Genomic DNA, 24395 nt, shown 5'->3' with positions numbered 1-24395 from the left:
AATGATATCATTTTTCCACTAGAGGGCAGCGCTGTTACTTAACAGAGCAAAGTCACCTGCACACAGTAGGTGGGTCTAGTTCAACAAATGTGTTGCTTAATTAGATGGTTAATGATCACAAAGTACCCAATACTTTTTTCACAGGAGCACAAAGAAGAATGGAAAACATTAGGAAGCAAATGAGCATTGGGCAACTTCTTTTTTTCTGGTTCTGGCATTAAAATATTTTAATACGAAACCCAAGAGCAACACAAAAGATAGTGCCATTTTTATGGGAGCAACACTGGGTATGAAATGCATGGATGGTTGCAACGGAGAGATGACAGTAAGCGCTGCTATAGCGTTTATTTCATAATTAGATCCATCGCTATTTATTTTATAATTTGACTGAGATTTGTCATTTGCATGCTGTTTTTCTAAGACAATGTTTCTTTCCCCCTTGTATTTTTCACCTATGCTGTCTGGGACGACCTCCAGCAGGTTCTGTGTGAGCAGCAGGTCAGTGAGAGCCAGGAGGCCGTTGAGCTCTGAGGGAAGCTCCTCCAGACGGTTCTCTGACACATCCAGACACACCAGTCTCCGGAGGTTCCCCAGCTCCTACACACACGCACACGCACACGCAATAAATAACACTTACAGTGAGCCACAGAAACACAACACAGCCATTACCATAACAACAAAAACAAGGTGAGGAAATCTGCCAGTGGAAGTTAATCCTGCATGTGTGTAGTTTCACAACTATTTCTCAAGAAAAGTTCTTGCAACTGGGCAGCTAAAAAAAAAAAAAATCTTTATTACAAAATGATACTCACTGGTGGTAATGAGGACAATTGGTTACGGTCCAGCCACAGCTCCCGCAGGTTGGGGAGAGCACCGAGGGTGTCCGGCTAAGACACAGAAGTAGGTTGTTTATTTCTTATTAAAGATTTGTGGTGCAAAGCCAGGGAAGTAAGTGCTATAAACACACACAACAGTGAGTGGAAATTTGCTCCATTTGAAAACTATTAAGTGGATTTGAAGCCACAGCAAACATAAATCATGTGCACTAACTACACACACACACTGTAGATTAATTGGTTGGTTATAACAAAACACAACAAAATTCACATTTATTTTGTAACCATGGAGTCACACTCTTCAGTATGACTATTAAAGGACTATGATTTTCAGATGAACTAGATTTCAATAAAAATGATTTATCTGATTTGCCATTATTTTATCTACTATAAAAAAAATCAAAAGCATTCAAAGCAGGATCCTTAAATGCAGTTCCTCTCTTTTTGGGATCCATTTTTCCTTAGACTTTTGTCAACGCTCCAAAATCGATCGTGTTTTTGTTCTCAATTCCAGGCACACTGGGCTTAAGTCTCCCAAAATGAGCTCAAAAAGTCCAAATGATGATGAAATTAAGGAGAATGTCAGTGAAGCAGTGGTTTATGACAAACATGCAGGCAGGCAAGGTTTCATCATGTCGTCAGCTGTTTGCTCAGCCTCCACCCTCGTCAGGTCATGAGGCATTGTTTACCCTGTCCTGTTGAGCCAGGTGGGTGTTCCCAGACTAAAAGCAGCTCTCACCCTGGGGTACTGTGCAGGCAGGGCGTCAGGTCTGACAGACCGGCTCTGCTGTGTTTGGTGAGGTAAACGTGGTTTCGATCATAATTATTGTGGTGGGAATATGAGAAGGATATTGTGATACGTGTCACTGTGTGTGTGCTGCACTAGTAGTGCAAATATATACTAGATTATTTTAAGACACAACTAGGGGTGTTGTTTGAACACTCAGTGATAGAATGAATCAGCGACTGTATATTATATGTTTTAACAGGATGAGTTGTTCACTTACCAAAAGTTCCAGTTCATTGCTGCCCAGGTCCAGCTGTTCCAGTTTCACTAAGAAAGAGAGCGACCTGAATACACACACAAAATAGCACAAGTGGTAAGTCACATAAATATGCACCCTGAAAGAAAAAAAAGAGCACAGCTTTCCATATGATTGCCACATACCATTCGTTCACACTGAATGACACATGCTAGGACTAAAATTAATCTTTTGTAAAACTAATGCATGTGCAAGTGAGAGATCTGATGCTGATATAAACAGTAAAAGTAACTGTAGGAGAGACAGCGGTGACAATTCTTCATACAATGTGGAACCACTGCCATCTTACGCTGTCAACAGGCACTTACTGTGCTTGATGGAGATGGTGGGGAATTAGATAAGAAACTAAGGTCAGCAAATGTACAGTGAAGGAAGATGACACTTACGTGGGCAGAGACTTCAGCAGGTTCTCCCTGAGCTCCAATGTCACCAGGTTGGCCAGGCTATGAAAGGAGGCAAGTAAAAGAAAAAGAGGGTTAGGAGTTGGCAGGCGGCGTGAAGAGAGGTTGGGGGAGTAAGAGATGGGAGAGGAGAGGCGGGTCGGTTAGTCAGATGGTAGGTCTGTTCATCTAGGCTGCCTGGCATGGTGAGGGGCTCGTCTGTCTGAGCACAGCAGTGGCCCAGAGACGGCTGCCTCAGAACCCATGGGGCAACAGAATTACACTCCTTGAAAACCTGCTCAGTCTCCTAATGTATCATGGGTCTGTCTGTGTGGGATGTCTAAAGTCTGGTAACAATTTCCGAATAACATTTTCAAATTGTACATTTTGTCCAACCGAGAGTTAAAATCCCAAAGAAAATTAGCTTACAGTAATGTAAAACAGAGCAAATCCTCACATTTTAAAAGCTGCAACTAGAGAATGGTATTTTTGTTTGATAACTGAGTCATTAATCAAAAATTGTTACCAATTAATTTTCTATTAATAATTTCCACTCTCTTCCTAATTATTACTAATTAATTATTCTAAATTACGTGAAAGCAGAGTATTAATGTGATAAAAAGGGTTTTTCTTGTAACCAGAGATTATGGCTGTAAAATTTTTTGTACATTTAAAACCTGAGATTTTGTTGAATTGCATTTCACTAATGAGGACACAAATACAGTTTCTTTGACTATTCAGGAGAAAAACAATTTTTAAAAAATAAAATAAAAAAAGAACATTTTATCATATCAAATTTTATACTATGAGCTATTCTACATATATACATACTTTCCAATGTCGTTGGGCAACGTCTGCAATGACACATCATTGAGTGCCAAGTGAGCCAGTGCTCGGAGTTGAGTGAAACCATCCGGCAACCTGAGGCAGAAAGACAGGAGGGAAAATAGTGTAGAGTCTCTTAGGGATCTGTTGTACAACGCATGGGATCACTTGATTCACAAAGACTATTGGCCCTCTAGATAGTCCCATCTGTTGAAGTATTTAGCATCAAAGCTTTCGTCAGTGGTTCCATTGCTTTTCTATACCAACTTGGCTATCACTTATAAGGTGGATGGCAAGAAATGCACGGTTTAAAGTCAGAGAAGAGTTGAACAGTGACTTTACTAAAAGATATGAGAGAGATAACTGGTATCGTGGTCAGGTTGACTGGAAGCATTTTATTCACAGCCATGTCTGGTAAGAGAGCACATTATAACACAAGGCATGATCTCCTCTCCAGGCATTTGTTCTGTACTATTTATAACTATTTCTTAGCATCTGAATGATTTCAAGCATTGCAGTTACAAACTGTGCAGACTGTACATTCAAACACGTACAGCATACACACACAATATGACTCACTGCACATTTAAAATAGGAGAGAAAAGTAATTAGAGCAAACAAATGAAACTTTTCATGCTTTGTTTCGTTTTTCAAGCTAGTGCTGCTGCTCTCCCCCTTGTTCTATCTGGGCAAGCATGATATTTTCTCACAGTGATGATGAACTGAGTGATGGGCTGTTCCAATCCACTTACCTGGAGAGGGGGTTTCCACTGAAGTCTGCAATCTCTAAGGCCCTGCAAAACTTAATGCTCTCTGGGATCTCAGGAATGTCTGCAAGAGAAAAAAAAAAAAGGGGGGGTTCAGGAGTCAGCACCATGGACACACGGACAGAGAAGGGGGGGGGGGCGTATTCTATTGACCGAATCATTTTAAGTTCTTTGTAATTACAGGCGGATGGCCAAAAGCAGAGAAGTGAGAGAAAGGAAAGTGAAAATCAGATGGAAAAAGGTAAAAGTTGTACTAAGGAAGACATGTTCAGAGTGTAGTTTTACATCTTCACCCCCCCCCCCAAATCAAACACTATTTCACAATTTTACAGTTAATAGCCTTTTTCCATCTAACTCAAAGTTAAGCCCCCTTTACCCTGTATCTGTATATAAATGGATTTCATGTGATTTTCAGTACTTTATGCTTAACAGGATGGTGTTCCCATGTATGGTAAAATGCATATATTAAGGGAAGGTCAAAAAATACAAAAAAAATTTAGAACATTATATTAAAGACAGATAAAGATACAAATACATTAAAAGAAGTCTACAGCGAGATGGTGTTAGTCCCACCACTTTGGTCCCACTAAATTATGCAGACTGGACTCAATGTCAAAGTTAGTCAGAGATCTGTATGAGATTAAGTATATTGTATTGCAAAAAACAAAGAAAATGTGGCTTTCATCATAAAAGCAATGGTTTGCTTTGGTTTAAAATAGATCAGTTCTTCCATGCTTGCACTTATTTGGCCCCTACAGAGTACAACATATTTGAGCTGAAGTTAGTCCTTTCCAAAAGCAATACTCACTCATTGTAAGGTAGGTAGATGAATACAACGTACCCCCTTATAAAGAACTGGTAAGACAGTTTGTACATTATCAAATAGCTTAAAATGATAAAGGAATAAAGGCACTGATTTAGCTTAACTTTTGCTTGTTTATTCTGGTGCACAAATACAAGGCACAAGTAGAAATCTATCCTATTTGGTCTGACCAGGAAAAGCACTTTTACCACTGGACCCTGCAGGTGCACATTAAGAAATCCCTACTGACCCAAGCAGCCTATGACATTCATCTGGCTCAGCGTTGTCCTGAAGCAAGAGTAGGGAAGCAGACAGGCAGACAGATGGGAAAGGCCCTTACAGGCCAATGCACCCTGCTCACACAGTTCTTGCAGTGTGTAGCAGAACAGATGTCTCATATCTACCATACCAGCCCTTCCTGTCTCTGAGTATCAGTGTGTTTGTGTGCAGCAGGCAAGGACACAGAGAGGGCAAGATATTTGTGTGTAATAAAGGCACTGATTTTAGCATTACAAGGCATAACTGGTATGGGTTTCATCTTATATCTCTGTAACATGTGCACATTCCGTATTTACCTGTGGCTGCTTTATAAAGCCGAATTACTGTTTTTGCTTGTCTTACAGGCATACTCCCAGGTCAGGTGGTCTTGCAAGTAGATACAGTAGAGCAACTGACACAATTGTACAGTGAACGGGTTTATGTATTTGTGTACCGTTTCTGGAGATGTCCAGTTCCACCAGCTGCATGAAGTTGGCCACCTCAGGTGGGAGTCTCTGGATCTCATTGTCACTCAGGCCAAGCTTCCGTAGGTTCAGTAGTCTGAAGAAAGGCTGTGGAGACACAAGATACCACATTAGTCAAAATACAATATATATTTGATCTGACAGGATGTATTAAGGGACAAGTGCCAGTGTTAAACACTAAAATTTTGCGTGTAATGCTACCAAATCTTTAAAAATAAAAAAAAAAAAAAAAAACATACAAACAACACAAAGGTGGTAAAGAAAGTGGGAAACTTTTGGTGACAGTTATTTTCTTGAACACATTGCCTAATTGTTTGGTGTATAACACATCATAAAATAGTGAAAAAATGTTTATCATAAATTCCCAGAGCTAAAGGTGACATTTATCAAATAGCTTCTTTTAGTCCAAAACTAAAAGAAAACCCAAAACCCAAAGATATTTAATTTACTTCAAATAAAACAATGAAGAGCAACAAATTCCCATGTTTAAGTAGCTGGAACCAGAAAATGTTTAACTTTTTTGATTGAAAAATTACTTTAAAAAATTAATCAATTAACAAAATAGTTGCAGACTATTTCTGTCTATTGACTAACTGAGTGACTGACTAATCATTTCATCTCCATGAATGAGCATTTTAGACATAAAATTGACAAACATACAGCAGGTTAATCTTTTTGAAAAAAATTAAGTAACAATGAAGCAGCAAGTGTAATTGCAGGCTTATCCTACTAGGGTTCAACTAATGATTATTCTCCTTAACTAATAATCTGGTAGCTATTTTCCTGAATTATGAATTGGTGAAATAGTGAAAAATGGCAATCACAAAACCAAGATGATGTTTTCTAGTGGCTTGTCTTGTCTGACCAACAGCCCAAAACCCAAATACATTCAGTTTACAGTGATATAAAACAAAGAAAGGCAACAACTAGTCACATTTGAGAAGCTTCGGCCAGGATTTATTTGGTGTTTTTGCTTGAAAAATGAATCAAATGATCAATCAATTACCAAATCAATCCACTAATTGATTAATTGACTAATTGTTTTGGCTCTTTACCCTACAAAGTGGATTAGTTCTCTAAAGGTTGGGGACATTCCTCTTTGCCCTGATCATAACCTATAACTAAAAACAGCAAATATTCTATATATTCAGAGGCGGGCCGTCTCCAGAGCTGGTTTTCGAAAACATTCCATCATCATTTCCCCGAAAATCCCTCCTCACCATGGCAACGCCAACCAAACAAAGTGGCTTTCGATAGGAGAGCTGAGAAGAGTGCTTCAGCTATGGCCATGCCAAGTGCTTTTCACAAGAGCCTGGTTGTTGGACAAGACAGCTTTCAGAAACATTCCTCCGCCAGCAGCGCTGTGCGCGTCTGTGTGTCATCTGTGGTTCAGATGGACAGACAAGACAGGCTAGCAGGGAACAGCAAGAGTAACAGGCTAAAACTATGCAGTTATTAACCCCTCAATCAGTCCCTGGTTCTGCAGCCTACAGAGGACCCACTGTCTGCTCTGTCAAAAGCCAGTCGACTTCTCAGACGCTGTAAAGGAGGTAGACACTTGAGTAACTTGCCGACTTGGGCTTTCCAGGGTAGGAATTTGTATAAACTCATTATTCGGGGATGTTTTCTGAACACAGACATCTGCAAGCTTGGAGCCTAAACCTTAATTCAAATTAAACCTCAGGCTGTCCGCAATGTCTTCTGCTGAAAACATCCTGTGTGTGTCAATAACCACAGAGATTAATATGCTTAATTGGAAAAGTTAGACAATTTTCAAGATCTTCCTCCTTCATTGGGATTAAAGTTTCAAAAAGTAGCCATGTTACACTCCTGTGTCCTAACTGTTGCATAAACATGTTGTAAATCAGATAACGCAAAGCCTTCTTTCATGTGTACTGTCAGGTTTATGCTTGACAAAAGTGTAAAAATACACATGTACACACACACTACACACTCAATACAACAGGCTGGGAGACAGCTCTACAATTACGCTGCCAAAGAGAAGAATGCTGCAGTTTAGCTCCACACTGTTCCTCCATGACAGACATTTCCTGCTCTTAACTAGTTATGTGTATTGTGTTTGGATGGGGAGTGAGGTGGCTACAACAGCAACTTTTCTTCATCAGAATCTTTCCTGTTTTGCTGGCAGTGCAAGACAGAGCTTGCCAGTACTTTCCCAATATTCAAAATTTACCAGCATTAGCCTGGTAGTTCATATTAGCATCCTCACCTGCTGGAGAGTGACAGGGGAGGAGGAGGAATGAGGAGATAAACACAGGAAAGGACACAGCCAGAAAGGAGACAAAGAGGGTGTTGGCTCACTGAATAGCAGGTGACGGGTATCAGATGGCAGGAATAGGAAACAGGAGCTGAGAGCAACCATGTGACCTGGGCCAAGCCCAGATGGGAACCAGCCCCCAGGAGGGGAGGCAACCTTGCTGGGAGAACAGGTGACACTCAGAGAAGGAAAGCTGCTCTGGGTGAGGGTGCTTTGAAACAAGAACAAGAACAAACTTCAAAATATAATTTCAACTCCCCAAAAAGTCTGCCTCAGCTGAGACAGTACTGGTACAGTACATGAAAGTATGAGAGGCCGTGTTACTGCTAACAGACAACCAGCAATACTTCCATTCAGGCCAAACCAATAACCCAATAAAAGCTTAGGCAGCAATGCATTCCTCACTACTCGATATCATCCAGAGCTCGATCAGTGACGAGGGGAAGTTAGACAGTAATGTAATCATGACTGTAAACAAGTAATTATGAATACTTACAAAAGATGGCCATTCAATCCTCAGTGGCTGCTCCCAGACAAGCTCACCGCTGCTTTACTAAGGAACAACTATGAAGCTGTTCCTAGCAGTAGTTTCTTTTTGAGAAACTGCAGCATGCCGAATAACTTGTCCAATCAAATACTGACAGTTTACATAAGTAACATGTAATCAATCTCTTTCTTCGATGCATTCATTTGATTTCAGAACAGTCAATAACTGCTAATTCCATCAATGAAAACTGGATCTCATGTTTCCCACAGACTGATGCACTTTCTAATTAAACAGTGGAGATGCCAAGAGTGTTATACGGGTCAGTGGGTCAATTGGAATAACAAATGGGAGCAGTGGGATTAAGTGTACCACCACCGTCCCTTCGTTGTGTTAGTGAACCACTGCAGTCCGCTCAGTCACTCATCCAGCATTTACAGATTTGTGCTTGTGTAACCATTTGTAGATTGAAGCAGCATGTTAGTTAGAAACACTGTGCTACATTTCCTGTAAAACTTTGGAACTGGGATGTTTTAATGAGGGCCTTGCAAGAGTTGTTTCGTTAATGAAGGGAGTGATACTGTAAAAAGGAGGATATAGTGAGAAGGGAGGTGGGTAAATGATAGCCATATCAGCAGAGGGCAGTGTGGGGTCTCAGAGCACTTACAGTAATATATACCATACCATTCACCATAGCCCACTTCCAATCATCATGAGAATACTATGCACCAGTTTTGCTTGTGCCTAAAGAAGGCAGACAATCGATTCCAAAGTCCTTGTGCCACTTCAATACTCAGAATTAAAAAGCCCTAACAGCAAACATTTGCTGTTTATAGCCAAAAGAAGCAGAAGGCAAGTATCAAACCTGGAAATCAGCACAATTGTTTATAAGTCTGTCAAATCTAGTAGGGAGTATTTGTCTGACCAGTTTGTCTGTTCCTAAGAGCAGCTTTGGCAGCTAAAACATCTAGTTGTATGTAATTTGTTGAATTGAGGGTTAGAGTCATGCCTGCAGCCATGTTCCCTCTAAGAGTTTAAAATTCCAGAGAAAAAAAGTCATAGGTACATTACATTAATGGTGAGTAAGACAGCTTTGAGAACAGACACAGCTGCACAGATTCAGTTGGACTATGATCAGGATTCAACCAGAGGACTGGGTCTGTGTAACATCCACAATGTGGCCAACTCAAGCTAGTGTGATATGAGTTCTGTGGTGCGGGTACTTATTTGAGATATACCCCCATTATTATACAGTGAACGAAGCCCAGTCACCCATGAGTAACCTGTGACAGAGAGCAGTGTGTGTGTGTGTGTGTGTGTGTGACAAGAGACAGGGAGAAGCTATGCAAAAAACATGCTGCACTTCAGTGTGAGTGTGTGGACAGTCGTAAAATTCTTTGCTTTGTCTTATCTGCATTGTTCTGCTTAGCTTACATCACACTCAGAAGGAGTGTGTTTATGTGCGTCAGGATGTGTGTTTGTATTCGTGTGCACACATGCTTGTTTATAGTTCAGACATCCTTAAGTCACAGGAGAGAAGATTTTGTGCTGTAGGTCTTTAAGTCAGCACACACCACTGTTTATAGAGTCTTAGTTTTACTTTGGTTAAGGTTGCCAAGAACTCTGGAAGAAGTAGTAGGACTCAGCATGTATGCATCTGGGGATAGGGCAGTATCTTAACAGTATCTTAACATACAGCAGTGTGTGTTTGTTTAATAATGTGTTTATGTGTGCTGGAAGAGACTGTAACTTTACAGGGAGGAATGTTATGTTAATGCTTGTGGAGTTACCATCCTCACAAACTAACTAAAATGTGACTAAAGATATCCAAGAGGCAAAGTGTGTATGTGCATGAGTTTGTGAAACATCTGAATAAACTGTATGTTCTTGTATCTGTAAACTGTATGTGTATGAGTAACATTCCACTGTAGGTGCACTGAGCTGAAGCCTGATGTTCACAGAGGCTGCAGCGTTCCAGTCAAGTGACTCCATTTATCTTACAGTTTCCCTCCAATCATGTCGTCAAACTACAGACAAAGCAGGCTCCTCCTGCCTTGCAAACACACACACACACACACACACACACACACACACACACACACACACACACACACACACACACACACACACACACACACACACACACACACACACACACACACACACACACACACACACACACACACACACACAAAAAACTAATTTCAACCCTCCACTTACAGGTTGCATTTAGTGTGCAGAAGACCATGGAGAAACTCCAGACACCAAACTCAATGTTTATCCTAAATCATCAACCTAAGGCCAGTTCACTGTTTAAAAAAAAACTACACTATAAATATCTATAAAGTCTTATTTCAGACAACAAAGGGGGAGTTGGTCTAACTTCTGTAGAGACAAAGGCATCAAGTCTTGGCATTTAGTGAAACAAACACAAAAAGGGCTGAACCAACTCAATCAGGTCTCAGCTCGCCTAGGCATTTAATCAATGGACCCACTCATCTCAAAGTTTGGTACAAAGCAGAAGTCAAATTACATGGCATCATTAAACCTCTCCTCTACTTATTCCTCCGTTTTTCTGCTTTACTCTGACACACATCCTTTCCTCTGCAATTCCTTAGGAATTCCTATTCACACATTCCCGAGCCCGTTAATCTTGTGCCAAATGTGCTCCGTCCCTGGCCTTGTCCATATGTTCCAACTCTTCCCAATATCCATTCCCTCACAATGCACACAAACTACAAACACTGTGCACACACTAATGGGGTGAGGGGCTCAAAGAGAGGGGAAGGGAGAGCACATGCTTTTGTGCTGGCCTGGACTCTTTCAGTGTCCGGGGAAATAAAAAGCAGAGAGGATTTGGTTGACTGAGTAACTTGGTCACTCAAATGGTTAGTCTCATTACTGCACACTTGTTTCTATAGATAGCTGCAGTCATTGTTGTGGTATAAACTGAGTACATGAATGACCACAGACACAAGACAGCTCTTGCACAAGGTAGCTGTGCATTTGCATTTAGAATCAGTCCTCCTCATCTTACTAAACCTAATATCTTCAGTGTAGAGTTATTTGAAGCTAAAAGCACATGCACCAGCAATGCTATATGCTCTGTCACTTCAAGGCCAATGCTAATGGAGCAACATGGGCTGATGTTGCTCGGCTGCTTGGTCAAAGCTTCCCCCCTCCCCATGCAGAGCACTGTTTGAAACCCAAAGTTCCCAAAACTTCTACACATGAATGACACCCTAACTGGTCCTCTTCCCCTCCTCCTTCCCACTCGACTACCTCCCTGGGTTCCCTCCATTTTCCTTGGCAGTAGGACAAAAGCCAAGCAGCCAGCTCCACACAGGGCTGTCAGTCACAGACTAGCCCTCGCGGCTGCCCCCCCCCCCGCCCTACAGCCAGGCCAGGGGATTCCTCCTTTGTCCAAAAGGGCACCGCAGAAAAGAGAGAGAGGGCTAGAAATGGAGGGATGAAGACTTGAAAGAGGAAAGTGGCAATAGATAACAAAAGGAAGGAATGACTAAGAAGGATAGAGCAGGCGAGTGGGGGGAACGGATAGAGAAGAAAGGGAAGCTTGTGTGCAAAGTAGAGAGGAGAGAGCTGAGAGAAAGGGAGGGACGGTGGATTATTAATGAAGAATGGAGGGTAAACAATGGGTTCCCACAGTGCTCTAGACACTCTGCTCCACTAATGGGGATAGATACTTAAGCCACTGACCAACAAATTATCTCAACGAACTGTAAACTCACTGCCCTTCTCCCTGACAAATGAATAACGTCATTTATTAATCAAAACCAAAACACATAACAAATCAACAGACTGTCATTGATGTTGTTTTGTCTGGTCCACTGTGCCTCATAACTAGTGAGGAATAAAATGCTCCCATTGGCCTCATCAGAAAACCGACACTCATCAGATCAACAATACTACCATCCACCTACCCACAACCATAAACCTACATTCCACTTCCTCTGCCTCCCACACACTCTCTCTTTTGCTTGTAGCTTAGGTGTGTGTATGTGTGCGTGCATTTGAGAGACAAAGAATAAAAACAACCAACCAAGAACAACTAAATCTACACACACGGCAGCAGTACACACTGAAATGCCCCCTATGATGTGTCATGTGTTTCATTTAAGACAGCACAGCTCATTCTATTAACTTCAATCAAACATGCTTGCACACAATCTACCCGAAACATACAGAAAAGTGTGCACATGTCTTTGTATGCCCATTTATTCATGTTTCTGTGGCATTATAAAACACTGTACATATGTGCGCATGTGTTTGTGTTTTACTTAAGTGGCACTTTCAGTTGGGACTACCCTTATCCGGCTTCAGTCCCCCAGACTGAACAGGCCACACAGAGAGACGGGCGTGGTAAAGTCAGTATGACTGACAGCCTGACTAACTCCCATCTACTTACACCTGTCCCGGTGGCTTTGATCTGTGCAGAGAGCAAACATAGCCGAAAGTCAGGCCAAGCAATGTCTGAGCCTACCGCACCACATTAGCAGTTTTGAACTAAAGTAGCCAAGATCTACTCTGATGATAAGACGGTAAGGGGAGATGAAAGCTGGAGCTAGCCATAAATAAAAAAAACAAACAACACATTTCAGTAACAACTCTGCCATCGTCAGTACAAATCAAATTTGCACGATGAAGAAAAAATGAAGTTACTGGATGAAAATAGCAACTTTGAAAACAGCAAAATCCAGGAAAAAGCCAGTTAGTTTCCGTTAGAGCTAGGTGAAAAACAAAGTCTTAAATTTTGCATCCCCACTGATTAGTCAATATGTCTATAAAAACGTCTATAAAATAGAGTCAATTCCTGTAGTAATTTCCCACAGCCCTAGGTGACCTCTTCAAATGTCATTTCTTGTTAACCTTTTGGTCCAAATGCCAGAGACATTTAATTTTATTATTATTTATAACAAAAAAAAAAGCACAAAATTCTCAAATTTGAGAAACTAACCATAAAAAGGTTTGTCAATTTTGCTTAAAAGAAATTAAAAAACAAAAAAGTTAAATTGATTATCCGATTATCGATATAGCTGACAATTATTTTTCTGTAGAGCAACTAATCAATTAATAGTTGCAGCTTTAAAATAGTACTCTCTCTTGTTCTTTCTGCCCTCTGGAATTCCTGTGCTTTGCTGTGTGAACATGTTGTCTTCAGTGAGGATGAGTCAAGACAGACTCAGTGAGGAATGGATGGATGGCCCTGGCTGAGGGGGTTTGGGCCTGGGGGCTGTGCGTGTATACAGTTTGTGTGTGTGTGTGTGTGTGTGTTTATGATTGCGTGTATGTGACTGAACTTGTATTTATGCTTGCTCCCTTGCAGCATCCTTGCCTGTATAAACAGGGGGAAGTTAGCAAAGGCTGTCATTGAAGAAAACAAAAACTTCTCAGGGAAAAAGGGAACCCTCTATAAAGACAAACAGACTGAAAGAATGACAATGCAGCCCACAACAACTGAAACTACCCACTGAAGATACAGTACAACCAGATAGAGTTTTTATGAAGCTACTGTCAGTGCCAAATGCTTTTCCAAATTCAACATGGTTAATAAACATCTACAGTGACAACAGGGGCTTTTCCCGGTTTACCACTTGGGAATGCTTTTGAGGTTTGTTAAGTTGACAAAACACTTATGTTTCAGCATATCTTGCCTGAATTCAGCCAAATGTGCAGCCTGGAATGTTTTTGTAATAGATTCCTATTTCACAGCTGTATATACAATGCCAACATACCTTGTAAAATAAACAGACAGCCCATATCACACTTGTGTCCGTTGACGTAGACTCCAGAGAGGTGGAGGAGGAAGATTGAGAGGGAACAGGTGGACATGGCATTGTGTGCCTAGGGGGCTCCTCCACTCACAAATATACATTGCTGTCACACTTGTTTGTTTTTTGTTTTTTTTCAGGATTTTGAAAAATCTATACCTATTCCTTCTTATTATTATTAATACTTCAAAGTGTCAAACCGTTTTTGGTATATTTGTCCCCCATGCCGCCCCACACTTTAGTACAATGAATGTCAAAATGGAGGCAGTTTTCTATCAGCATAAATGTGCAACAAACTATATTTCCCTCCCAAAGACACATGTATAATAATGGTAAACAATATGGCACTCTTGGTTATACTCTCCATAACCCTGAATGGTGATTGCTTGGTGCAGTAAAGCGATTTCCAGTCAGCATTTTAAAAATAGAAAAGTAATCCCTCCACTGTTGCCATATTGGTGGGCTAATCACTGCTTTGGTTTCTAAAACCGTCACACTGATAGAAAGCTTGCACCACCAGTTCTGGGACACCATGTCCACAACTTAATTAACACAAACACACAGAAAGACAGAGAGTCCCAGTGCAGATTTGCAACCCAAACCAAATTCAAAGCAGCAGTCGAGCTGAGAGCCTTGAACTTTTATCTTTTCAGAGCTCTTACACCTGCCTGCAGTTTGCTTCTGCTTCAGAATTCATAAAGCCTCTCTTGCACCTGACAATCAGAACACTTTAGTGAGATAATCAATACATTGACAACCTCCTTCTTCTACATTGTAGAAAGCAGGAAACAATATAACAACTTAAAACTACAAACTCAACTATGGCCTTAGGAAATCTGCGAGAGGGAATGAGCAGACAGTCGGGTGTGGGGAGGTTTCTCTGATGATGAACCAAATTTAAGGCCTCTGTCCAAAGAGGGTGCGCCATAATCAACACTAGCACTGCCTGGAAATGTAAATGATGACTGGTGCTGCAGGTGTTTGGAACGTCACTGAGCAAAGCACGGCCACAAAGTGAACACAAAGGGATGGGCCTAAGTTTTGTTAACAACACCTATTTGCTGATATATTAATGGTCAAGCAAGTGAACACATTCCTCCCACTGAGACTTTGCTGATTAGTTGAGCTAATGGTCTGAGTTTCTCTAGCCATGCTCTCACACGGCAGGAATGAAGGAGTAGACAGGGAATTCAGAAACTGTAGATGAGGCCCTCCACCTCCACCCCCTCTCCCTGACTTAGTCACATGCTTTCTCTTTTTCTTTCTGTTGTCCCACAAACATGATACAAAACCAGAAGCCCCATTGTTTATAAACCACGGAGGACGTTTGGCTCTTTCCTGGATGGGCTGGATCCGGTATGTGCTGCCTGCTGACCTGCCAGCTCTCAGTTTTGTCCCACAGTGGAGCCATGCTGCAGAAGGCCCACATGGCAACCAGGGGCTCTGGCACTGCCTGTCCCAGGTGTTGTATATAAAAGTAATTTGCTGGCTATTTAGTATACTGTCAACACATAAAGCGAATACAAATATTAGTAACAGTAAGAGAGACACTTACTGGCTCTGTAGCTGCTTTATTCGTCATAAATAAAAAGAACAGCATTAATCAGGCTCTGTGGAAGATATGCATACAAACAGAGACATACAGCCAAACAAAGATGGCGCTGAGGTGTGCACTTAGAACTGAAAGGTGGTAAATGACTAAACTCAAGCTTTCATATCAAGACTCAGGCAGAAAAAGAGGACCTGGTCACCATGTACAATCTCATACAGTATATGATACTTTAAGATTATATCTACTCATGCTATATAACAAGTTAATGGAAACTGTAAAGTAAGTTAGAAATATTATCAAAACTTCTCGATGACTGCATAAAGCTACTTGACATCTCTTACTACAGGGACAATGTTGAGTATTACACCTTAAAAAAAAAAATAAAAATAAAAAAACGCACTGAAAGTTCTTGTGTGTGTTATGAGTGCACAACAGCCTCAGTACAATTGATTCATTGTGCGTGTCCAGGTTGAGGCCACCCTCACAGGGTCATGTGGCTCAGTGTCTATCGTTTTCCAGTAACGGTTTTGGCATCCTCCCTCTTGCAGCGGGCTTCACACAGGTCTCTCTCTCCTCATATTTCTCTCTCAGGAATGTTCCCTGACTGTTTGAAAGTGACATGAAAATTGACCACTATGGACGTAACATACCCTCCTTAAAGGTTTCCCATACATATGTGGTTAATATTTGGGTGACCTGTGTAGGTTAAGTGACAGCCTGCCAGGTACATTTTTGTATTGAAATTTGGAATATTTAGGTAACAGTTTTCAAACAAGTTCTGAAACACTGTAAAACGATCATTATTCACAGAACAATTTAGCACATTCCATCAAGCCATTGAGCATCTCTGCTGACAGACTAAATAGCCATAGAGGCTGATGACAAGGATTGATAATAACATAATTATAATAGCTAATGTTGCATTACAATTATGTTACGTTACAGTGAGAGTTATATTGGTGCTGGACAAGATGTTTCCTGCATGCTAAAAAATGCAAATTCAAACTCAGCAAATCAAAGTCACTCGTCAATATCACCCCACCTACTTAAATTAACAGACAAATTTTGTGAAACCTTGTGGTCACTTCACTACATTTGCATACGTTTATTACTCGTCCTCAGGGCTGAAATAAAAGTAACCCTATCAGGTGGCATAAACCAGAGAGCCTTGTGCTGCATACACACGAGCTGACAAACGTGTCAGTTTTTGCCTGGATCCAACAAATCTGGATTACACAAGGACTCCCACTGTTTTTGAGTAGATATATTAAAAAAGGTCAAAGTCAGGGGAAAACGTTCTACCTTTACGCCACGAAAGTGCAACAGATCTCAGTTAATGTACCTAATTTACTGAATGTAGAGTGTTTTTAAGGCATTGGATGTTTGCACAGCGTCATATATTTACAACTGTACAGCTTAAAAATTTCTAGCACAGATCACAAAAGTAAATAAGGCTAAAACACTAAGTTCGCTTACTGGTCCACAAGAGCAGCACAAAGTAACCTCTATGTAGTTCACTGATCTAGCATCCCTGCCCCTGTGGAAAAATAACTGCTCCACTTTAGGTGTTGCTATGAAGTGTCTCTGCCTTGCTGCTGTGGCTTTTTCAAAGCCCAAGGACAAAGTGTGGCTTTGAGACAAGCTGGTCTACTCCTGCTCTCCCTCTGCTTCTGCATGACATGTTTGGCTCGGGCAGCGGCCAAGGTCGCTGTGTTGTAAGCAGATTTGAACAGCAATCGCTAGAGCCTCTGTGCACACATCGAGGTACAGTAGGTCTGCAGTGACAGGGAAGCCCCAGCCCATCTGGTGTCTCTCCCTGACAACACAGGGGGAATGCAGCCCCGCATCAGGCAAAACCACTGGCCCTGGGAGATCCATCACCTTGGAGACCAGCATTTGTTCAATGAAGAAGCCTGGGGAACATGGAAGCAAAGACCTAGTGACGCTCAAATGACGATTAAATTAAAACCGAGCCTTACTTGATTCAGATAATTTATCTGCTCAAAGATAATGTATGTGAACATCTGCAAAGTATCATTACAAACTGCAGAACCATTCCTATGATGTAATCTGTTATATATGTCTGTTATCATTTCATTTCTATGTTGTGGATATTTTCTTTAGAAAAAAAGGGGACACAGAGGACATTTAACACTTTAGCACATACGCTTATCTTAAATAGAAAACACAAGACAAGGTTGCCGTTACTTAGGATTACATCCCAAACCCCATTAATATGTCAGGGAGACAGCATAATTACAGAGTTGTCTGCACACCCCTCCCACATGACTTCAGAGAGGATCAATGCCAGGAACGACCAAAACACTAGCCCTAAGCCCACAGGCAAGCACATGCTGATCCCAAGAGGCTGTCTGTAAAACGCTCTTCCAAAAGCCTGATGTCACGATCCTGGTTTTTGATGGCAGATCTAAAAAAAAATACCCTACGGAGGAGCCTGGTAAAATGATAAAGAGAATCAGGCTGTAGTTTAGAGCAAAGCTAGCACATTTTGAACCTTTGCCAGCAACCCATGTTCCTTGTCTAACACAGTATGAGATGACAGAGTCCAACCAAACACGGTAAATATACGTTCTCTGTTCTTGTCCTTGACCTCACCTGACACGTTCCTGTGCTCAAAAGAGCCGTTAGACTGCTGAGCTGCAGCAAGTGTCGCTTTCACCTTTCAAAGAGTAACGTGTGACCATACATATTCTGCAGTCTGCCCCAGCATTCCTACTGCAGTTTGTAACCCCTAGCTGACTGCCCACACAAAATTATTTATAAGAATTATTTGGCGAGTTTAATGTAGTTCATTGATCAGTTGTCAGTTGTGTGAGCTGTAGACATGTGCTTACAACCATGGGTTACAAATTGTGAGAATTTGTAGCTGATGTCTCTGGGTGTGCCTTAGCAGGTGAGGTGCTAAGTTATCGGCAGTTCAGCAGTGACAGCCATGGATTTGGCTGGTTAAAGCCGATAACTGGGGAGGGCAGAGTTTTTTGCATAGGGAACCCAACATTTAAATTCAAAAATAACTTTAAACTCAAACATAAGTTTCCCTTAATCCTTACATGCAACTGCAATAGTTTTATATTCAGTACACATTTCGACTTGAGGTTAAAAATTTGCCTAACACAGCTCAGCAAATTTTATGGCAAATATCTGTACTGTCAGTTCAGAAATATGAATTGCCTTTTAGGAACAATAGACACAAGGTACAAAAACTCTTAAGCAGTCAAGTGAATGAACTGTGACTTATATATGCACCAAGGCTGAAAAATAAACTTGTCTGTTGTCTCTGAAGGACAAACTATGTAATGGCATCACTGCTTGTAAATTACCTCAGACATATCTGCCGCATTTTTGTGCTGCAGTTCATTTGCTACCAAGCTATGTGCAGTAAGCTCATTTCAGACCATGTATCAGGCGAGTCCAGTTATCGTCAGTCTACATCTAAAAATCGATAGGGTATTACCTGCGTCTGCTAAATGCGCTGAAATTACCTCACTGAGACAAGAAAAATATGAATATAAATAACCAGGCAGATCATTGTGAAGTGCTGAGAGCTGATTTTTCTACATTGTTTCAGCAGAGCTCCTTCACAGGATTCCCATTTGTGCTTAAAGGCCCAGAGGAACACTGGCTGGTTAATTACAACACTGTTAGAATGAGTTGAGACTCATATTTAACAAGGGGCGACTGAAATTTAGTTTGATTCGTTTGATAATTCAACTGAAGCAAGATGTGCGTATCATGCATGCCTCAGTGTTAGTCCATGTATAGGGTCTGTGTGTGGGCTTCACCAACAGGAATGTAAAATTAGTAAGTTCAAGTGTATGTGAGAGCGAGAGAGGGGAGTGAGTGGAGCTTCCAGAGGGCAGGGCAAACTCCTGGAGATTCCAGGCATGCCTGCATTTCCTCGTATGTCACGTGCTGCAGTGCAAACACAGCTACAGAGTTAATTACACAGAGCACACCAAGCTGCTCACTTCTCTCCAAATGTTTTACACGTTAGCGAAACCATTATTAAGGGAAAGTTGAGGCAAACCTGCTTAAAATGCCAGTTATATTAAGTGTATCACAACTGAAGAAAATCACTCTTTATTTTCTTAATTAAAGACGACACAGAGCACAGACAGGTGCATGCCTAATCACAAAAGCACAAAAGATTTTTACTTTTTGTACAGCCTAAATATTGTTTTGGGACGTTTGACTGAACTCTCAAAAAACAGCGATGGAAGAAATATTATTAGAAAGCTGTCTGTTGAGAGAATTAAGCAGTGACAATGAGCAAGACAATGAGCACCAAGAGTTGCATTGTGCATTGCTGCAATTCCTCGACTTAAAATAACTGACCTTTTACTATAAACAATGCCCTAACTATCAACACTTACTGAATCAGTCATCAGATCCAGCTGTTCTGTTGTGACCATGTTAACTGACTTAAAAGCTGAGACATCAACACAAGACATTGCAAAGGAAAAGGTTAACTGCTAAGGCCAAAACATATTCACAAAAAACAGTGAGCAGAAAATCAGGGCATTCTTGCTGCACTGGAGATTAAAAGATGTGCTAGGGGGCCTACTGAAAGGTCCGCTGATGTGAACACTTGCATGTACACATGCACTTGTAGTGGACACAAATTGTTGCCATCTCTCTTCTACAGACCTGTCACTGCTTCGTTTGTTAATCATCGCTGGCATGAGCATGACACATACATGCGTGCATGCTCCTTTGTTGTCTCCAAAGAACCCTGCTGTGCTTTCTATTGCCCTCTCCCATCTATTCTCTCTGTCATACACATAAACATTCAACCATCAGCACTTCTCTATTAGAAGCCTGAAACTGGGCATGTGGCACAACCCACACATTCAGCTTGTGTTATATTGTGTTTGTTAAATAACCAATTAACCAACCATGACCATGTAAGACTGTTACCTTCTAAATCCCTCAGATCTTGGAAAAAAAAAAAAATCCTCACAAATCAGAATTATACACTTTTTCCACACAGGTGGTCCTGACTCCTTACATTTTAAGAACAAAGTAATATTGGCCTGTAGACTGCCTCCTGCAGCAACTCACATGTTGCCCCAGTGTTTTTTTCTGTGCTTTTACACAGCCGTGCTGTTTAGGGGTAATAATTACAGATTTCATTCATATCTGTCACTTTGTGACAAAAAAATTTTAAAAAAACGTCACACTTAAAATCATAAAAACTACTTACAGGAATTTTTAAATTTATTCTAAGCGGATAAAAGGTTACAAAGGTTGGTACAGATGTACAGACAGAACATATGTTGTAATTTGACAGTGGGGATTTGAGCAAATGTTAAGAAAAATATGACAAATCTGAATAAAACCCTTGTAAATAAGGGAGTAGTAGTGGATTTATTCGTGGACTTTCAGTCAACAACTGAGTGGTAAGCAGATTAATATAAAACACTGATCAGTATAGGCATTACAGCTAATGATACAGTTTAATAGACATAATAATCCAGGAACAACATGGCAGTTTCCTAGCAAAGAAAACACGCTTCTATAACATTCAGTGATACTGGCTAATGGTAGACAAAATCAATAGTGTAATCAATATGGAAGAGAAGTAGACAACATAGCATTTTAGATAAGTTGTAAATGATTACACAGTCAATAACAGCTTTAACAGTAATATAACAGTGATCGACAAATTCAAACCACTGCGCTCTGCAATTGGGCCCTGTTATTGCATAGTACACATACTTGTACTTTAATAAGTCAGCAGGTAAATACTGAAACAAATTAATCCTAGAAATACATATGTGGAAAAAGTATTTATGGCAACACATAAATAGCTGCCCAGTTGTCTCGCAGAAGCTTTTCAACACAACCACAAGCAAGCTCTCAGTATCCCTGATTATTACACATCTTAAATATTTTCCCAGATTAGTTCATGGTCACCACAAATCAGTGTTAACCTGTTACTTTACTGTACATTCACACCACATACTTTTCTTTCAACTGACATTTTAAGACAGATTTAATTCAGCATTTTATGCTTTGAGTTGAGTAGGTCGATATATTGTTCATTTGCAGCAATTTTAACATAAGTCATGAAATACAGAAGCAGATAGGCAGCAATTCTCAATAAAGAGTAAACATTTCTGCTATTCAAAAATGCACTACAAAGTAGTTTAGGGACAATTAATCACAATTGGTTGGGATGGGGAAAAATATTCCTCAAATGGAACCACATGTTTGCACTCTGGAGTCCTGTTATTGCTGGGAGACAATGAGTCAAGTGAAGAATATTCAAGTGGTGCAAACACTGCGATCATGGTAGCAAAAACTGCAGCAGACATAAGTTTATTACTATTTTATCATGTCTCTTGAGCTCTTGGGCTTAACATTCCTTCACAGGTTGGTTCCACATCTTGTAGGATTACAGAGAAACAAGGAGCTTTACATCACTTATCATAAACACAGTCAGTTAGAGACACTGTGAGCTTCTGAGTGTGTATAGGAGAAAGGGAGGGGCCAAGGAACAAAACAATAAAAGTGCTGTTCTAGTAGGGACGAGAGTGCTGGAGTAAACAATAATAAATGATTGGCCAATTTTTCTCAAATCTTCTGTTTTCATGCCAGGACTTAAAGATCCCTAAATGCTCCACAAAAAAAGCTCCAGATTGGAGATGGTCTCACAAACCAGGGCATTCCATGGCTCACATGATTATTCCCACTTCCTGCTCGCAGAGACGCTCCCAACAAAAAGGAATCAACAAGAAAAACATGGCATCAACAAATCAGAATGGCCCCAACCTAGACGCTGACTGAGTGCCTGAGTTGCCTCACAGAGAAAACAAACCATCGCTTTGTGTGCATTCTGAAGCAGGGAATAGCCCAGGCAGAAAGTCATTCTGAACTGGCCACCTGTTTCTAAACACAATTTAAAAGCAGAGCTGCTCAGCTGTGGTAGCTGTTGTGTAGAAGAAGTGGCTGCTGATTGGTTAAACTTCAATTTGCGTTACTGCTGTTGAATTCAAACACTGGTTAAGCACTGCTTCTAAAATCATGGTGGCATCTTCTACTGTAAATACTAAATTTGATGGCGATAACAGAGCTGAGGGTGAGGGACAGCAACCCATCCAAAGCTGACAGTATAGAAAGGACACCGCGTTGAGGATGTTAGGGCTATCAAGTTTCACAATGACAGATAGAGGCCTTCAATGATTGTGTGTGGCCAGCCGATAAAGGGCAGCATTTGTTTGTGGTTGGTTTTAATGCCATCCCAGGTGACCTATTCCCCCACGGGAAGATCAGCACCCTGACAGATTAGCCTCAAAGGGCCATTTGTGTGACTGAGTGTGTAGTTCCTGAGCTCCTGTATGATCAAAGGGTTCAGAAACAGCATGCAAACCCAAAGAAATGTCAGTGCTGAATTTAACCACTCTAAACCTCATGTGTACATCTACGTCAGCATTCTCTTCTTGAGTTTGTGGCCTGAACATAACCTGAAAATCTGTGAATGCCACAAACAAAGGGTTTACTCAAGCAGAATAAACATCTGGAACAAGATAAATGGGAACAGGATGGGAAATAACCAACCATGTACAAGGCAATTACAACTGGATGATAAGTGAGTCCCTTTTTACAAAGCCTTTTTAAAAAAAGGTAGCAAATAATACTGTATTTTCAGGACTTTTCTTATTCAGGTCAGAACTTAAGCAGTAATGTGTAGTTCTGTGTACAACAAAAAGAAACCGTTTTTTTATTTGGTTTTACTATTTAAAAATTTACCTTTAAGCTAACCGACTCTTAAATCCCCAAAACATTCAGAAAATTATTTTCTTAAGTGCTATAAAATTGAAAAAATGTAGAGCTAAAACAATTAGTCAGTGTATCAACTAGTCAGTCAACCACAATTAATTGTCAATTTAACATTCCTTGGTCCCAATTTCTCATCTCCGGGGATTTGCTGCTGTTCTTTATCTTATTGCATAGCAATCTGAATATTTTTGATATTTGGACTGTTGGTTGAACAAAACAAGACACTGCAATTTCACTTTGGACTTGCAATGATGACTTTTCACTATTTTCTGACATTTGTTGAACCAACAATTAATTGATTGATCAAGAACATGACCTAGATTTTAGTTGTAGCCCTAAAATGATGCAACTTAAGACAAAGCTAATTTGTTTGTTTGAAATAAAGATTTATGTCTGCCATTCCCTGCTCCTGGATACAGACAGGCCCGTGCCCTTTAGCTCTGATGTTTCTAAACACCAGCTGCCAAGTGGATGAAATAAACACATATTTACACAGTTGGACAATAAAGAAAAAATGGTGTCAACTTGCTCATCTTGTCTGTGTGCACTTAATGCCTGTAACGAACAGATCTCCCATCCTATCACAGTCCTCCAGCAGGGCATGCAGCGCGGCCACAGACTCTCCCCTATCACAAACAGCTGCCACCTCCACCACTGCCATCAATTATTCACTAGAGCTTTGCCTCCTTGTTTACCTTTGAGGCTGGCAACTGAGGCCAGAGTGCACGGGAGAATGGTGAGACAGTGTCAGATCCAAGTCACTTTGCCACTGCAGTGAGGTAGCGATCCATTGGAAGCCTGTCATGTGACATACCCAACCTCGAACAGGATATGAAACTTTGCTGAAAGTAAATGGGACTCCACAGGCTGGGTCTAACAGCATTATAATAACAGGACTGTGAGCTTCCGTATTTCTCTGCCTCCATAGGCTTGCAACCAATGGTTATTTACAGTAATGAATAAACCACCAATTTATGTTTGTAATTTATAAATTTATTCCTGAAAATGATAAAAAAAAAAACAGTGGAAAAACACCAATCACATGTTCTCAAACTGAGATCGCAAGCCATTCAAATTGCTTGTTTTGTCCAGT

At 40.7% G+C, this 24395-nt stretch overlaps 1 protein-coding gene across 5 annotated transcripts in view; it reads right to left on the bottom strand.

The window, feature by feature from the left end:
- The window catches only part of scrib (scribble planar cell polarity protein), a 71892-nt gene that overhangs the window by 40862 nt on the left and 6635 nt on the right, over positions 1-24395 (bottom strand). For all 5 annotated transcript variants that reach the window (XM_040126603.1, XM_040126604.1, XM_040126602.1 and 2 more), the window contains exons 2-8: positions 5366-5483; positions 3837-3915; positions 3091-3180; positions 2266-2322; positions 1844-1907; positions 813-887; positions 453-597 (exon numbers count right to left, since the gene is read on the bottom strand). In XM_040126603.1, coding sequence (XP_039982537.1) covers positions 453-597; positions 813-887; positions 1844-1907; positions 2266-2322; positions 3091-3180; positions 3837-3915; positions 5366-5483 — 628 coding nt within the window. The remainder of the gene's footprint in view (positions 1-452; positions 598-812; positions 888-1843; positions 1908-2265; positions 2323-3090; positions 3181-3836; positions 3916-5365; positions 5484-24395) is intronic.

Source organism: Xiphias gladius, chromosome 5 (assembly GCF_016859285.1).
Source record: "Xiphias gladius isolate SHS-SW01 ecotype Sanya breed wild chromosome 5, ASM1685928v1, whole genome shotgun sequence".
Taxonomy (NCBI): domain Eukaryota; kingdom Metazoa; phylum Chordata; class Actinopteri; order Istiophoriformes; family Xiphiidae; genus Xiphias; species Xiphias gladius.
This window is presented reverse-complemented; position numbering and strand designations above follow the sequence as displayed.